This window comes from Akebia trifoliata, chromosome 3 (assembly GCF_017979445.1).
Source record: "Akebia trifoliata isolate Shusen 1 chromosome 3, ASM1797944v1, whole genome shotgun sequence".
Taxonomy (NCBI): Eukaryota; Viridiplantae; Streptophyta; class Magnoliopsida; order Ranunculales; family Lardizabalaceae; genus Akebia; species Akebia trifoliata.
The window spans coordinates 55,486,705-55,503,420 of record NC_141377.1 but is presented as its reverse complement, the minus strand read 5'-3'; the positions used below and the strand labels follow the sequence as shown (position 1 = coordinate 55,503,420).

The 16,716-nt window shown below is 34.9% G+C and overlaps 2 protein-coding genes across 2 annotated transcripts; one reads left to right on the top strand and one right to left on the bottom strand.

The window, feature by feature from the left end:
- Positions 1 to 596: 596 nt before the first annotated feature.
- Positions 597 to 6,760, top strand: G3PP4 (Major facilitator superfamily protein). The gene is made up of 3 exons (XM_086436999.1): positions 597 to 2,342; positions 4,624 to 5,175; positions 6,434 to 6,760. The coding sequence occupies exons 1-3, from the start codon at positions 1,304 to 1,306 to the stop codon at positions 6,469 to 6,471; spliced, it is 1,629 nt and encodes a 542-aa protein (XP_086293125.1). The 5' UTR covers positions 597 to 1,303; the 3' UTR covers positions 6,472 to 6,760.
- A 978-nt stretch (positions 6,761 to 7,738) lies between these two features.
- Positions 7,739 to 10,165, bottom strand: LOC147408121 (mavicyanin-like). The gene is made up of 2 exons (XM_086437000.1): positions 9,912 to 10,165; positions 7,739 to 8,227 (listed from the first exon to the last, which is right to left on the bottom strand). The coding sequence occupies exons 1-2, from the start codon at positions 10,063 to 10,065 to the stop codon at positions 7,821 to 7,823; spliced, it is 561 nt and encodes a 186-aa protein (XP_086293126.1). The 5' UTR covers positions 10,066 to 10,165; the 3' UTR covers positions 7,739 to 7,820.
- Positions 10,166 to 16,716: the final 6,551 nt, after the last annotated feature.

The window sequence follows — 16,716 nt, the reverse complement described above, 5'->3', positions numbered from 1 at the left end:
GTTAATCAAACTCAATCTCCTTGAAAATCATAAAAGATTAATAGGTAATGCTGATGAAATCATAACAAAAAATATATTACGTATAATGATTTTGTAATTCAACATGACATAATAACTCAAAAACTCAATTATAATGTATCATGCTAGACTAATAGATGTTTTTTTCTTAGAATACACAATTGCACATCATCATAAAACATGTCCGATTGTGTATCTCGAGGGTTAAATTCTACGATTCTTGTATTTGTCATGTCAATGAGTTAGCCTATTAAATTAAGTTACAAAATCAGCACCTTATTTTAAATGTGTAAATGATTTTTTGACATCACCCTTTAACACATGTTCTTTGATGTGGTATGTACTAAAATCATAAATTATTTTTTCTTGAGATACACCATTGTATATATTTATGGAGATTTATAATTGTACATCTTGAGGGAAAAAATCTATGATTCCAAATCATGTCACATCAATGATGCATGAGTGTGTGTGGTGTCAGAGGGAGTGTGAGAAAATCACTGACTCATTTTAATTTGATAGAAAAAAATCGCCAAAATATCACGAAGAGTTTAAGTGTGAAAGAAGAAGTGCCACGAGGCTTGCCATGGAGACGTGGAGGTCGGAAACTACCCTAGTCCCTGTAGTACAGAGTTCTCCTCAAAACTGAAGAACGCGACCGACGTGCCATCTCCATTATAACTTGCAAGAGTAGCCTACAACAAAGGCACTCCACACCGTCTCTGTTGCTGACTTGCGCGAACTTCGCTCGCCCTCTCATCATTCTCTCTCTAAGATTTCTAAAAACCATCTCTCTCTTTCTCTCTCGAACAGATTCAACAAATCAACCGAAAACGCACGCAACGTCTCCATAAATTTCATCCGTTTGGGGCATTTTGTCGCTTAGTGATCACCGTCACATCAAATGACGTTGTTTAGTTACAGAGAATTTATTATTTCTTGACTATATCTGAATCTGGTACGCTTGATCTTCTTCTTATCTGATTCTACCTCGAATAATGCTTTAAGACGTGTTATTGGATGATCTTAAAGTGTTTTTGTTCATCTTCTGTGATTATTCTTCGATTTTCATTAAAAATGATGGATTTTTCGGTGGAACAATTGATGTAAGAAGGAAAATCGGCGAATAATTTAGGAAATCAGAGGTCGTTTGGATCCTAAAACTATCTCTTATCTAACTATATGTTTTAGTTGCAACAAATCTATATAAGTGGAGGAAACTGATTCAAGAACAAATTATAAAAATTTCCTTTTTTTAGAGCTTAATCGAGTTAATTTGGGTAAGATGGCTGGGGCTTTGGATGCAATGAGGGGGACTCCACCTGGAATTCAGCTTATAAGACGACTAAGAGGAGGCAAAGAATGGAGTTTTAATACGTATAGATATTTTGTTCTGTTACTTACTTTCATAGCTTATGCTTGCTACCACGCATCTCGAAAACCTAGCAGCATTGTTAAGAGTGTTTTACATCCAGAACCCGTCAGTGTTAGCTCTATCTATCCGTGGCCAATTGGCGAGGTTTTTATTCGGGACAAAGGGTTGGGTGGCAATGTAACGAAATCCCGTGGCAAGGGATGGGTTCCATTTAATGGAAAAGATGGTACCGCGAAGTTGGGGGAGATCGATGTTGCGTTCCTCGCTTGTTATTCTTTAGGAATGTATGTAGCGGGACATCTTGGAGATACGTTGGACCTCCGTCTGTTCTTGACGACAGGTATGATCGGGAGTGGAATCTTTGTCGGGCTTTTCGGAATGGGATACTTCTGGAATATTCATGTGTTCTGGTTTTATCTTGTAATGCAAATGTTAGCTGGATTGTTTCAGGCCACGGGGTGGCCTTCGGTTGTTGCGGTTATCGGTAATTGGTTTGGGAAAAGAAAGAGGGGTTTGATAATGGGTGTTTGGAATGCTCATACATCTGTTGGGAACATCAGTGGGTCACTTCTTGCGGCTAGTGTTTTACAGCACGGGTGGGGTTGGTCGTTTATACTTCCTGGTGCTTTGATCTTCGTGGGAGGTATAATTGTTTACATGTTCTTGGCTGCTTATCCCGAAGATGTTGGGATTCCTTGCCCCCATGGATGGGATTCCAATAATGTGGAGAGAATACGTAAAGATGTAGAAGCTCAGACACAAAAGGAAGGCGTCATGGACGCAGAAACGAGTGGTATCCGTCATGGGTCATTTAGTAGGAGTAATGCTGTTGGTCTTGTGGAAGCTTGTATGATACCAGGAGTGATACCGTTTGCTATGTGTCTTTTCTTCGCCAAACTTGTGGCTTACACATTCCTGTATTGGTTGCCATTTTATCTGAGCCAGACTGGTATGTTTTTCCCTCCAATTTTACTGGTTGTAGTATTTAGTTTATAAAATTTCTTTTAGCATATTTGAATTGATCATGACAAGTGGATGTTGGGCTAGGCTATTGTTTCTCCTTTACTTTTATTATATGAATTAGTTTGAATTTCAACCGAAAACCTCGGTTAGGCCATAAGGTTAGTAACTTAAAGAATAATTTTTTTTTTAAAAAAAAAAAAAATTGCAGTGAGGAGCTTTGCAGATTGCAAATAATTCTCTAAGGTGCAGTATATTTACTTGTGGATGTGTCGATAACATTTTAGAGTAGTTGAACTGAGAAGGCTCGGACCAATAACCGGCCTACGTGCCCCAACCCTTGATTCCATTATTAATACCATTAGCTTGAATCAAACCCCTGTTTTTCAGCCATTCTGTACCCAATGCTATCATAGTCAAACCCTCTAGGAAACTTGCAGATTACCCCCAATCTTCAAGTTGATGATTTTTATCTGGCGTCATTGGCAACTTTTATAAACAAAACTGTCACATACAAAGTTCTTATGTCTCAGTTCATCTATTCTTATGTCAAAGGTGATTTGGCTCAAGTAATATGGATCACAACTAATTAAACACATTTTACTGTGCTTAAACCTGTGCATTGACTTCCACTTCACCCTGAACAAACTTTAAAGAGATCCCACAGAGGTGTCTCCCTTATTGGGAAATTGACTTTGGATTATTTTCATACATAACTGTTTTCCAAAACCTTCTGAATGTGCTTTGACTTCAAGAATGGTGTACATTTTCTGTTTTTGTAATAAATCAATATTAAAACTCCATTGAAGCAAATTTTCTATTTATACAAAGGATTATTATCATTGTTGTTATTGTAGGATTCATTAATAAAAACAAGAGAACAAAAGGAAGTTGAGGAGACCTACCTAAAGTGCACAAGGTAAAGAAAAATAAATAAATAAATAAAAACAGACCTAAACAAAATGATCCTAACGTAAACGGATCTTTTGCATGTCGTCCTTACAGCTAAACTCTCACCAAAAGATAAAATCTTCAAAAAGAGGCCCTTGAACTCCTTAAAACTTTGCACCAAAAGAAAATGATGCCTAGAATGCTAATGATACACTCATGAAACAAACGGTCCCTAGAAAACACGGTTATTTCTCTTGTACCAAATACCACAACAAAACACAAAGGGAGTCAAGCTCTCTAAGATCCTTTTTATCAAAGTAAAAGCTGAGGTCTTCTCGACATCTTAGGTGTTCGTTTGTATTCAGTTCATTTTTTAATAAATTTTACACTAACAAAAAAGTAGGTTTCAGATATAAACCTTAAATTTATTTCTTGAGCATTATAAATGGAGATTATCAGCTACAGAAGTAGTTTCAAGGTGTGGTGCAGATGCTGAGGCTTTGGACCTGTTAGTAGATGGGTCTTACCTAGGATATTTTGTAGGTCAAAATCAATCTTGAATTCATAGCAGATAATTACAATTCACAGCGATCCGATCTATAGTTTTTTCAAGGACTGTTCATCAAATTTTCTTCAAACCTAGAATATGAGATGGACTAGATGGTTTCAAAATCTGATCGAGATGATTTTTGGGCAAAGAGATCCCTCCTGATGGAATGAAACTGTAATATCTATGTTTCTTATAGTCTCTTTAGATGGTTATTGCATCGTGTTATTATAATTAGAGAGCTGTTATTGGCACTCCAAATTTTACTTATTACACCGCTATTTCTTAAATTATTTATCACACCCCAACTAAATATTAAAACACACACTTCAAACATTACAAAGGTTTGGCTCAAATTAAAATCTCAACATAACAAAACATTATAACACATTCAAACAATTTCAGTAGTTGTTTACAATTATGATTAGGCTCATACAAAACCATAAAACTCAAAAAATAGAAATCTAGCAACAATCAAAAAGTGAGAGCTTCTATTGGCACCCCAACCTTTTCTTATTCTCAACCATTCTCTTATTTTCTTTATTTTTAATCGGGGTTTAACAAGTAAAATTTGGGGTGCCAATAGCAGCTATCTATTATTATCAGCTTATCGTTGAGCCTCAGATTAGTATATTATTTACTTGCTGATAGTTTTTTTTTCTTTTTTCTGATGTCCCAAGATTATTGAATTTCCTCAAGTTAGATGACACAGTGTCATATCTATTATAGTGAAAGGCAATGCAAAGTACTTTAAAGGGGCCTTAAGGTTTTTCAAACCTTCATGGTGAATGAGATTTACTCGTTTCTCATTTGATTGGTTATTATTTTTCAGAAATTGGTGGAGAGTACGTGTCTGTGAAGTCAGCTGGAAACCTTTCCACTCTGTTTGATGTAGGGGGAATTGTTGGTGGAATTCTTGCTGGCTACTTATCTGATAAACTTAATGCTCGGGCCCTTACGGCAGCCAGCTTCATGTACGCTGCTATTCCTTCGCTGCTTCTCTACCGATTATACGGAAGTGTGTCGCATTCTATGAACATTGTGTTGATGATGATTACCGGGTTATTTGTGAATGGACCCTATGCACTCATCACGACTGCTGTTTCTGCGGATCTTGGCACACACAGCTCTCTAAAGGGAAATTCTCGAGCATTGGCAACCGTGACTGCAATTATTGACGGTACTGGATCGGTTGGTGCAGCTCTTGGGCCTCTTCTTACTGGTTTTATTTCCACAAAGGGATGGGATGCAGTTTTTATGATGCTTATTATTGGGGCTTTTGTTGCTGGTCTTCTTTTGTCTCGCCTGGTTGCAGCTGAAATTCGAGAGAAAACTTCCAAACCGATGCCTACATCTGATGTCCTTGGGCAGCAAGGCATTGCAGGTAACATAGTAGGGAGTTGCATTACATGTTCAAATGCTTAAATTACTGTTAAATCACCAAGAAAAAGCAACCTTGACTTATGGTCGAAGGGGGTAAACCTAATCTTGCATTTTCCAAGGGGATAAAACTAATATCACCAATTTAACAAGTGGGTGTTTCTAAAATATCGATTTCTTTACTACTTTTTATCCTTTAAACTCTTAATATGGAGGACTAAAAAATTTGACCTGGCATTATCGAAAAAGTTCATTGTTTGTGTGCGTGCATGTTGGGGAAAGGGGGGTTGTGGGGCGACTATGAATATAAGAGGGTCATGGGGCTAACTGGGGATAGAAACACCCGAGAGTGTAGGAATATATACACTCAACAAAAGATGTGTCAACTACCTGCTATAGTGACTACAATCTAGGGGTGCAACTTGGTTCGGGTTGGTTCGGATTATAGCAAAATCAGAACCGAACCGATCAAGATCGGTTCCATCGTATGAGAACCATAATCGAACCGAATGGTTCTAGAACCGAACCAATCCAAACCGACCTTATTTCGGTTTCGTTCGGTTCAGTTCCATGGTTTGGTCGTAAATTGCAGCCGCAGCCGCAGCCGGAGAGAGAGAAAGAGAGAGAGGAACCTGTTGCAGGTCGCAGCCGCAAGAGAGAGATCAGCTGGTCGCAGAGACGATGATGAGGGTTTGATTTTAGCCGGCGGTAGTCGCTTGTAGAGACGTGAGAGATGAGGAGTTTTAGCCGATGGCAGCCGGTCGCAGAGACGACAGTGAGGGTTTGGTTTTAGTTGGTGGCAGCCGCTCGCAGAGAGAGAGAGAGAGTGATAAGGGGTTTTAGCCGGTGGCAACCGCTGGCAGCCTGTAGCAGAGATGGGAGAGAGACGAGGGTTCGAACAGTTTGGTTTTGTTAAAAATGAAAAATGAAAAATGAAAAAAAAAAAATATATATATATATATATATATATATATATATATATTTGGTTTGGTTTTTGGGTTGGTTCGGTTTTTTATATTATTTAAACCGAGTTCTCGAACCGAATTTATTGGTTTTTATTTTTAAAATCCGAAACCGAACCGATATAAGTATAAACCGAACCAAACCAATCCAAATTCCACGGTTTGGTTTGGTTCTCGGTTTGAACCGAATTAAGTTGCACCCCTACTACAATCTCTAACTGTCATCGAATTACCAGTTTGTACATTTCCTGTTTTTTACAGTGTTTGCTTATTGGTAAGATCTCTTTTGTTTTTTGGCAGGTTCTGCATCCCAACCTCTTCTGAGGGATCAAAGGTGATATCAATTATAGAGCCAAGGAATTTTCATGGAACTTGGGAAATCAAGAGCAAGGATCATGGGGGTAAACAGGAGTGAGAAATAATCAATATAAATCACTTTTTAAGTTAAGTCAAAAGTTATGATGGTTTTGGCGTCTACGTTACTTGCTGTGTATTATATGCTGTTGTCAATCTAGAATTTTATTTTGCTTTGATGGTCTGTCTATGCATTTTTGGTTGTCTTCCACAGCATACTATTACATGTTCATTATATCAATCGAATTTTAGCAATACTGATATTGAACTTTAGCTTGTTTCAAATGTCCCACTGATGAGATGTATAGTTGTACTGTGATTGTGTCCAAGAGAGATGAGTGATCACATGTCCGGATGTGTAGATGATGTGCAAATGGTTCAACACAACTGCGCCTTGTTTGGGTCATGATTGATTTAGGATGGATTAAGATCCATCAAAGTTTAATCCGAAAATGATCAGATGATCAAATGTGATCTCTAATGGATGGATGCTAATGTCCAATGTAGATTCCATCATAACGCTAAGGACTAAGATGAGCTTAGAGGATTCAAAGCCTCAAAATAGGGAGTTTCATCACTGTGGATTCACAAGCTCTTTGTGAAAATATTGCTTTGGACTATATGAGATTCATGAGAAGTGAATCTTTTTTCTTCTTCTTTTTCCTCACATGAGCAAAGGTAGGGACCAAATTTTGGGCTTTGGAGCTCGAGTTTGGGATAGATTTGGAGTAGCATTGTAATTAGGTGTATCTTGATAAATCAAATGTTTTTTTTAGACGGTCACCGTAGTAGATCATATCATTGTAATAAGATTATGTTGATGCACAATTAGGACTGTTAATGGATTGAGTTCTGATCAGATCAAGTCAATTTATGACAAATTTGATAATAATCAGATCGAACTTGGGGCAAATCTGATGGCTATTTTTGAACTGGATTCTTACTGGATCCAAATCCAAAGACAAAGCCGATCAGGTCTGAATCAGATCAAATCTGATTTGATATACAGAAATGCACCTCAATTGAGTTAATGTAGGAGGAGATAATTGCATTGAATAGAGGATGTATCTTATTTTGAGCACATCTATAAGTGGATATATCATGCGCTCAATGGTTCGGAGGGAGTGTTTTGAGGGTGAGAATGTAAAAAGCCTTAAAATTGTTTTGTTGCATCATTCCATTCTGATTATATGTATACTTAAACACACTGAAAAATAAATATCAAATTCCAACAACCAAGTCCTCAACAAATCATGTAACCAAACACTACATAAATCATACATAAAATAAAAGGAAACAAAGAGTACATGACATGACAAGCACTGCATCTTCCCTAGCCCACAAGTGCTACTATAATGGCAGCTGCAAGAACCATGAAATTCATCCTGTACAAGATATTATGTGCTGCTGCACTAGGGGACGGTGGGGAAGGGGTGGAGGAGGTAGGGGGTGGTGGGGAAGGGGAGGAGGTTGGTGGGGATGGGGTCGATGGTGAAGTTGGAGGTGGAGATGATGTTGGCGGAGATGGTGTGGGTGTTGTAGCGGAGACTGTGACTGTTACCTTCATCCCTTGCGTGCAATGATTCGAAGTTGGGCATAAGAAGTATATTGGCCCAGTTTTGTTAAGAGGGATGATCGTGTTCCCATCGCTGTAGCTCTCAAGGGGGTTGCCATTGGCACAATTGTCGTAGTCATTCTTGCCCACCACGTCAACTTTGTGTGTCCCATCGTAGCTGAACACTGATTAGGAATATCAAAATTTAGTTGGTTATTCCTTAATTACCAAAAGCACCGTGAAGCGGCTCTGTGAATTTTTTTTGCTCATAGAGAAGAACAGGATTTCATAGAAGAGTCATGATGAATGCACACAGTCGATCATACGCAGTCTGTACGCGGTTGACATGGCAAGGGCACAGAACCATAGATCTTTTTCTTCGGGATATGCAAGGAAAAAAAAGATTTGCGGTTCTGTGGCCTTGCTACATCAGCCGTGTATGATCCGCGTATGATTTACAGCGTGCATTCATCATTATTCTTCATAGAATCCCGGATCAACCAATCACATTGGCTCGAATGTGTTCAGGCATCCCCAATTTAGAAAAAATACCATCGTTAGGCTTCATGTAATTGGTCATCTGGGATTTTATGAAATTCTAGATTGACTTTTCTGTTAGCAACAAATATCTCTCTATATAGAAAGCAGAATCATTCTAAAAAATATTAGAAATTAAATTATTTTATGACCCTAAATGGGAGTAGGGGAAGATATCTGAAGTAGGAGTGGCCTGTTAGATAGAAACTGCCTATAAATTTGAAATAAATCTTGAAGCATACAATTATCTTTTTGATTACTTAACATTATGTGTAAATTTAATTTTCAGTTGCAGTTGACATTATTATAGATTATAATTATGTAGTTGATTAATGCTAATGTTATAATGGAAATAACATGAATTTACATTGTTTTAATCTGTGTTTATAATATCTTATTTCTAACATTTAAGTTACTAGACTTTTTTTTTTTTTTTAAGGTTATCATATTTTTCAAATTACCCTTTCCTTATGAATCTTTTAATGTATATATGTATATATGTATGGTAGCGTTCAACAATCATGTTAGGAGTCAAAATTTGTCTTATATGACTTAAAATTTTTGGATTGGACTGATTTTTTGTGAGTATAATCTCTGTAGTGAGGAGATCATCCTCAAAAAAAAAATCAGTCCAATTTGACTTCCAACCCCATTAAAAGTAATTTACAAATTAACGATAAGTAATTGACGGTCCACAAATCAGATCATTCTCACAAAAGATCAACCTATTCCAAAATTTCTAACCTGTACAAGAGAAAGGCGTTGGCTTTAAATTTTCCTTTCCAAGATAAATTTATTTTGCAAAAGACTTAACATCTATTATAGGAGTCATCATTGAGGTCTTATCCAAGAGATTTGAGATTTATAATGTATATGGGTTGGGATCCATTAACTCAGCAAAAGCAACCCATATAAAAAAAAAAAACACAAAATCTAAGTCGTTAAATACAAAATTCAACAGTCAAAGATAAAAACGTGTTAATCTATTTTAAAGTATTGTCATGTTAGGGATTATCCCAACTGTTAGATTTTATGTTTTAATGGTTGAGATTTCGTGTTTTCTTATGTGTCACTTTTTTTGGTTAATTATGAAAGTATTCTAATAATACATAATACATATGTAATGTTATTTTTCAAAAAATAAAGACAAATCATATTATAATTTTTAAATTCTTTAGTAAAAATAAATGGCTTCAATCAAATTGAACTAGGGTCCAACCGCAATCTGACCAATTCCATAAATTTTCAATCCAATCATCGGTTCGGTTCTTAAAACATTGTTCTCTAATACAAGATACAAAACTCAATGGAAAATAAATAAATAAATCTTACATAGCGTGTCACCAACGTTGAAGGTCTTTCCGGCGGTCCAAACTGTATAATCTACTCCTTGGGTCCAGCCAACTCCATCACCAACGGTATATTGGACAGCGTAAGCGGCGGGCATGAAAAATAAGAAAAGAAGGAAAGCAGTTGCCATGGCCATGGTTTCTAAAGCTCAGTATATGAGCAAAAAGAATTACAAAGAGAAAAACAAGAAACAAGAAGAAGAATAAGAGATACAAAGGAAGCAAAGGGTTTGATATGTCGTTATATAGAATTTTAGACAACAAATGAGTCAAAGAGACATAGGAATATATAATTAAGAGTAAGTGACCATTTCCAACCACACCTCATGATATAATCTATTTTATTGATTCCCTTAATTTACTTTCTGAAGCTCACTTGCTCCCTTTCCTTCTCTACCTAATGCATTGAGACTTACGTGGTGTTCTCATCATCGTATCTGTAACTACTATGCTGACTTTGTCCATGGCTCTGGTGGCTTAATTTTGAGCCAATGTTCGACTAAGGTGGTTATCATCTATGTTTCAAAACCCATCGAATCGACTCGATTAACTACAACTTGATTGAACCAACTCATTGAGTCAATTAAAAAAGTTACCCACATTAATATGAAACTTGGATGAGTTGTGTATTGTATTTAATGTTTTTTTATTATTAAAAAATAGAAAATAAATAAAATAATTTTTTAAAAACATTTAATGAATTTAATATGCATTCATTTGAGTTGGTTAAGTCGACCAGTCAAATTTTAAACTATAGGTTATGAGTATGATCATATTTTTAAAACTCGACAAAGTCACGTCAAAACTTAGTTGAATTGATTCATTTTGATGGAAATTCGAAGGGTCTTGACATACAAACTCGAAAGAGTTGATGCCTAGGCTTGGTTTGGAAATTCTTGAATTCAATTAAGAAACTTGGCCTAGCTAGTTAAATCTAGTTTTGGTAATCCTTTAGACATTTTTATGTTATATTTAGTGATTTTTTGTTTGTCTGTTTGTTTGTGGAGCCAAGGTATCGGGGCTTCTTAGAGAACCAGACAAATTATAAGATTTCAAATTTTATAAAAATTTAATCTATCTATCTATTTATGTAGCTAGATTCACCTAAGTTGCATAGTAAGTTATGAGTTTGCTCAATTGAGTGGATTCGAGTTTTAAAACATTGCCCATAAACTTGGTCAATCACCGTATTTGGACCTGACCAACTTGATGATTCCTTAATTGAAATCCTAAATCGAACTAGGGAAGACTGGTCCTACCGTACTTTTAAATATATATATATTTTTATTTATCCGGATTATTAGGTATATTTGGCCATTCCTCCTATTAAATAAAATTTGAATGAACTCATTGAATCTTTGACTTTGACCTAGTCATAGCCCACAATGATAATTTCGTAACCCAATGCCTAGGGATCAATCTGATTTTCATCATGTAGGGCTGCCATAGTTGGGTTAAACACTAGGTTCATTGAGTCTTAAAAATGTATGAATTTTGATAATATGATGTAGTTTGTCACCAAGGCACTATTTTCTCTTTTTTGTCCATTGTAAAATAAAGAAATCTCTCTGATTGATCACCTTGTGACATTAAAAACATGATCCGATGTAATATACTTGTAGAGGATAAAATTATATAAACTTTAAAAAATAATTATTTTTCATCATTGAATTTTATTTTTAAATTTGAGTGTTCGTTGGCTCAAAAAATAATATATATATATTTTTTAATATAAATATTTTCATGAAATCTAAAAGGTTGTGTCGTTGGATTGTGAATGTGATAATCAATTTAAGACCAACGACCTTTTTTAAGATTTGAAATCTAAAAAAATAAGTATGTGGGCAGTGGACAAGAAAGAGAATCTCTCTATTGATGATGTCAGTATGCCACATGTCAATTGTTTGTTGGGCTGTGAGCATACACGTCAAGTGCTCAGCACTCAAAATGTATTTATTCATTGATGCACTAAGGAAGGGAACTGAGGTAGCTATCCAACTCCGAGTAGTACAGAATCAGGACTTTCATATAGTTGAACTTTGACTTGGTGATGGTCAAAGGACCAGGGATACATGTCAAACATGCCCCATTGTACAGGGACTGAGTTAAACATGGAAGATAGGATCGGCTCGAACGATTTTATAGTCAGCACATGCCAACCATATTTTAATGTTTTGAGCCGGAAAATGAGCTGAGTCACTAAAGCCAGCAGCTTGTGAGCCGGGAAGCTTTTGGTTTGGTAATCACAAGGAAAGAGCAACCAGTGATTTTCTAGGCTTTGATGTGGAAGTTATAAAACAGGTTTCCTAGAGATCAATACATGTTCCTAGGGATTTGTCTGTCTTGGAATTCCAAAAATTCCCTTGGGAGAAGTATATCATATTTGAATAATGAGATAGAGATGATATATTTGATGCATGATTTGAAGACATCATAACCCTAAATTTTCCCGGCCCAATGTTTTATCTTTATTACATAAAATAATATGAGTCCTTCAATCAGCATTTTTGTTTGTAACCTCGGGGGTATCCCTGCTTTTCGGTGAGACCCCCTAGAACTGCACACACCATCCTACCTAGTCACGTGTTATGACGGTAACTAGTCACATTTTATAGAGGGGCATATAGAGACTTGAAGTCACAATCAACCAATTGCTTCTTAGCATCTCAGCTAACCCTCAATGGGTTTTACTTAGCACGTTAACGCCTAAAAGACTTGCCTAACAAAAATTAATCCAGGAGACAATTATGATGATTAAATAAAATTGATTAGTTCTAATTCATGCTATGGTCTCCAAAAATCATATTAGGGTTTATGTAATTTAGCATCCAATTCAATAAATTTTCATCTCTTTTGAAGATACATGATTATAAATAAATGAGACCCTTCTGATGATGGATGAACACACACACACACACACACATATATATATATATATATATATATATATATATATATATATATATATATATATATATATATATATATATATATATATATAATCCTTTAATTATACATGAGCTGCATGTAGCCATGGACACAAAAGCTAAGCTAAGCCAAATATAAATAAACCAAGCAAATAATTAGACTTCTTAGTAGTTGTTCTACTTTCGGGAAAGAATATAATTAAATACGTCAACTAATCCCTTAATACGAGAGGATTGCATGAACTGACTTGTTCTCTTCCCCCACGCATAAAGAAAAATAAAATAACTAATAAGACTCGCTACATTCAATAAGTTAGCTAGCTAAGGAAAATGATTGTGTTGACCATGAATTAGATATTGGGTTAACATAAAAGATATAATAGTGTCAAGCATGCAAAACCTAGCTACATGTGAAGGGATAAATCAACATCTCTGATGAGGTGAGATTTTCAACTTGAGATACAAGATCGACAAGAAGTCGAGGGATGCTGATCCTGATTCCATCCTCGGAGTTGGACAAATAGTTCTCTGGGCACAATTATTTAGTTGACATCGATCTCACGAAGAGAAGTGAGCCACACTCAGCCACTACATGTTAGTGCCACCCATCACATGACTGCTTTAGAAAAGAGTAGAAATACTTGGCATGACAAGGGACTAAATTTAAGGAATAATAGTCATGGATGATAAAAGACTTGAAGATCTGTTAAAGGAAAAAAATAAGTGAGAAGGAGTTTTACAACTTAAAAGTCTTATTGTATTTCCAATGACTTGTACGTCAGAGTGTTTTACATGTATACCTCTAACGATTAGAGAACTCAAATCTAGGTGAAATCAAGATAAAAATTTCACCGAAAATCACAAGCCACATTACATAATTTAGTCACCACATCACACATGGTACACCAATTGATCTACTTTGCTTGATTGCTTGGTGGACCGTGGACCATATCAATCAAACAATTTAGATCATCATCATCTATGCATTACTCTAGAACTTTTGGTTAGTTGAACAATCTTATTCCCCATTCATTTCTATATAAACTCAATCTTCTATTAATTCAAGTTTGATTGGTCACAAGGCTTATATTTTAACAAAAGTACACGTTTTTTACTTAAATTAATGGCAAGGTCAAAGATTCTTTGCTTCTTAGAATAATATTTCTTTTTTCTGTCACGATGAAGTGCAATGGTCGTGTTGTACCAAACCTCGTTGCTTATCATGTTTTAGTTGGCACGATATTCTAATTTATGTATAATAAGTAACCAAGAAATATTGTTTAATGTGTTCTTCTAAGATCACCTGTAGTTAAACACATAAATCTTCAAACTATCTATACGTTGACACGTAGAAATATTGTCCATCAAACGAACGGTTGAGATGCTAGGGATTCCTAAGAGAAATATTTTCCTAGAAAAACTGCACCGTAATCCTCAAAAGGTCAGTACTGATCTCTTGGAAACCTGTGTATTTACTCTTAAAGAGATACCCCAAGGAATTTTTGGCTGATGACATATCCTTTGAGTATCTCTAATTTTGACCAAAACTGGATTAATGGTTTATATAGATTCGTAGAATAGTTCAGCCGATTCGTTTTGTTAAAATCTATATAATAAAACATAATTGTAGAGCCGACTTTTGTGGGAGACAAACTTCCATCCAACTAGGATAAATAACTCATCCAACAAAAATTTTGTGGGACACATTTTATTGTCTTTCCTCTTCATCTTCTCTAACTTTACTATATTTCATCTTTTATTTTAGGGAAACAGCAATAAAATAATAAAATAAAATCAAGATGTAAAAGAACTCAAATGGAATTTTCAATTCTAAATCCTTTTTTATTCTTTTCCAACTATTTCAAATATTGAAATCAAGAAGTCAACCAATCCATAGTTGATAGTCAATGTCATGTTTAACTCTGTATTATTTTTCTTCGTTTTCTCTTTAATCTCAATATTTTTTTAATAATATCCTATAACTTTATTTATTTATTTTTCATTTTTACCCTCTTAATCCCAAAGAGGACACACATGTGAACTCTAGTAATTCTATATGACATGATTGTAATTTTTTTTTTCAAAGATGAATTTTCAAGTTACCTGTTAAAAGGATCTGCAAAATCACAAATATTTTTATTTATTTATTCTGCTATTAAGTATATGATTAAGTAACATTTACATGTAAGCAAATGTCAACATTCAACGCAGGAGACGTGACACCAATAACTATATAAATTAGATAATTAGAAGTCTTATATATCGATCTACTTAATTATTGCCCATATATATTCTTGAACGTTTGAGTTGACCTTGAAGAAGATGGGGTAATGTTCCATTAGATAAACCTTCCCCACATTTTTCTATTCTTTATCCACCAATTAGACTTATGCTACTTCAAAGTTCAAAGTTGTGTTTAATAACTTAATTAACAAATCTAACTCAACTTGATTGAATTTTTGAGTTTGTTCAATACTAAAACTCTTAAGCCATTGGTATGTTGGAGGTAAAATTAGGTGTGCCCATAGAATCTCTTTAAAAATATTTTATATACTTCTTACATAGTCATTTGACTTTCCTGAGTCGATTCACGATTCATCAAGAATAATCATTTTCATGGACATTCTAATTCGGTTTCCTTTTACATGTTTTCGAGATTGATATCTAAACAAATTTTTTTTTCTCTGGAAAGCTTTTACAGACAATAACTTAGAAAATGTAGGATTAGCTCCAATAAGCAATAAACTAAGTAAAGTCGATTGAATTGATTGAACATGTTCAACGAAGACCTATTACATTTCCAATTAGAAGGAACATATACATTGAAGATCTTAAAAGAACAAAATAACAGGATTTAGATAGAAGTGATTGGAGGAACATGATTCATTTAGTCCAATACTATTATCTTTACATGATAAGATCATGATTATTTGTAATATACTTTCTATTAATATGGTAATGTTTCATCTCACTTGGACCTCTATGCTTAAAATGGGTACTTGGTATCTTAAGAAGCCTAATTTTAGGCCCAGTCTCTATAGTCATGGGCTTTGGGCCTTATTCTCTAACTGAATTGTTGGCCTGACCATTTATTATTTCTATTGAATGAATGGACCAGGTTGGCCTAGTCTAAGTCTTATCTTCTAGCTCCAAACATAGTTTTGGACTGGGCTTGGACCTGAATATCTAGTAAACATTCCAATCCAGGCATGTAATTCACTTTTTTATTTTTATTGAGATATTCTCACCTTAGTAATTTTTGTTTCTTTAAACTCGTAAGTAAAAAGTTGGTGCCAATAGAAGTTCTTTAAAACAAAACTTCAAACAAAGGTAATGGGCATGAATATTTTACTCTTTAAATAATAATAAAAACTTGGCTTTAATACTCTAAATGACATCTGATAATATAATTTAAAAAAAAATTGGAGTGAAAGATCCTAAAATAGAGGAAAGATCAAAATAAAGTGAATTAGAAAGTAAGCTCATAATAGAAGATGTGGCTTTAAACATAATTGAATAAAAAAAATAGAATTTGTTGAACAAACCATAATACATTTTGATCAACTTTTGATAAGGATTATGAGAGATGAGATCATCGTCAAGTCAAATAAAAGAAAATTGTGGTGATAATGATAACTGTAACGATAAGTAGGAGGATTCGCTGGTCATGACACTTGTTATGAACATCATTAGACATGAATTTTATCTTCTCCTCCATTGGCAAGTCGAAGAAATCTGAAACCAATGTCAGAGCTTCCTTTATAATCGACTCACATATTCCATGATTAATAACCTACAAGAGTAAGACTTTAGAGCTAGTTGAGGCACAACAGTCTTCTAGCTACTATATTAAGAATGAGA

What these genes read in the sequence shown, in the direction of transcription:
- G3PP4 (XM_086436999.1), top strand. Translation starts at nt 1,304, where the DNA reads ATGGCTGGGGCTTTGGATGCAATGAGGGGGACTCCACCTGGAATTCAG. An exon ending in ATTTTATCTGAGCCAGACTG is followed by an intron (nt 2,343 to 4,623) that starts GTATGTTTTTCC and finishes ATTATTTTTCAG; the next exon opens with AAATTGGTGGAGAGTACGTG. An exon ending in TGGGCAGCAAGGCATTGCAG is followed by an intron (nt 5,176 to 6,433) that starts GTAACATAGTAG and finishes GTTTTTTGGCAG; the next exon opens with GTTCTGCATCCCAACCTCTT.
- LOC147408121 (XM_086437000.1), bottom strand. Translation starts at nt 10,065, where the DNA reads ATGGCCATGGCAACTGCTTTCCTTCTTTTCTTATTTTTCATGCCCGCC. An exon ending in CAACGTTGGTGACACGCTAT is followed by an intron (nt 8,228 to 9,911) that starts GTAAGATTTATT and finishes ATTCCTAATCAG; the next exon opens with TGTTCAGCTACGATGGGACA.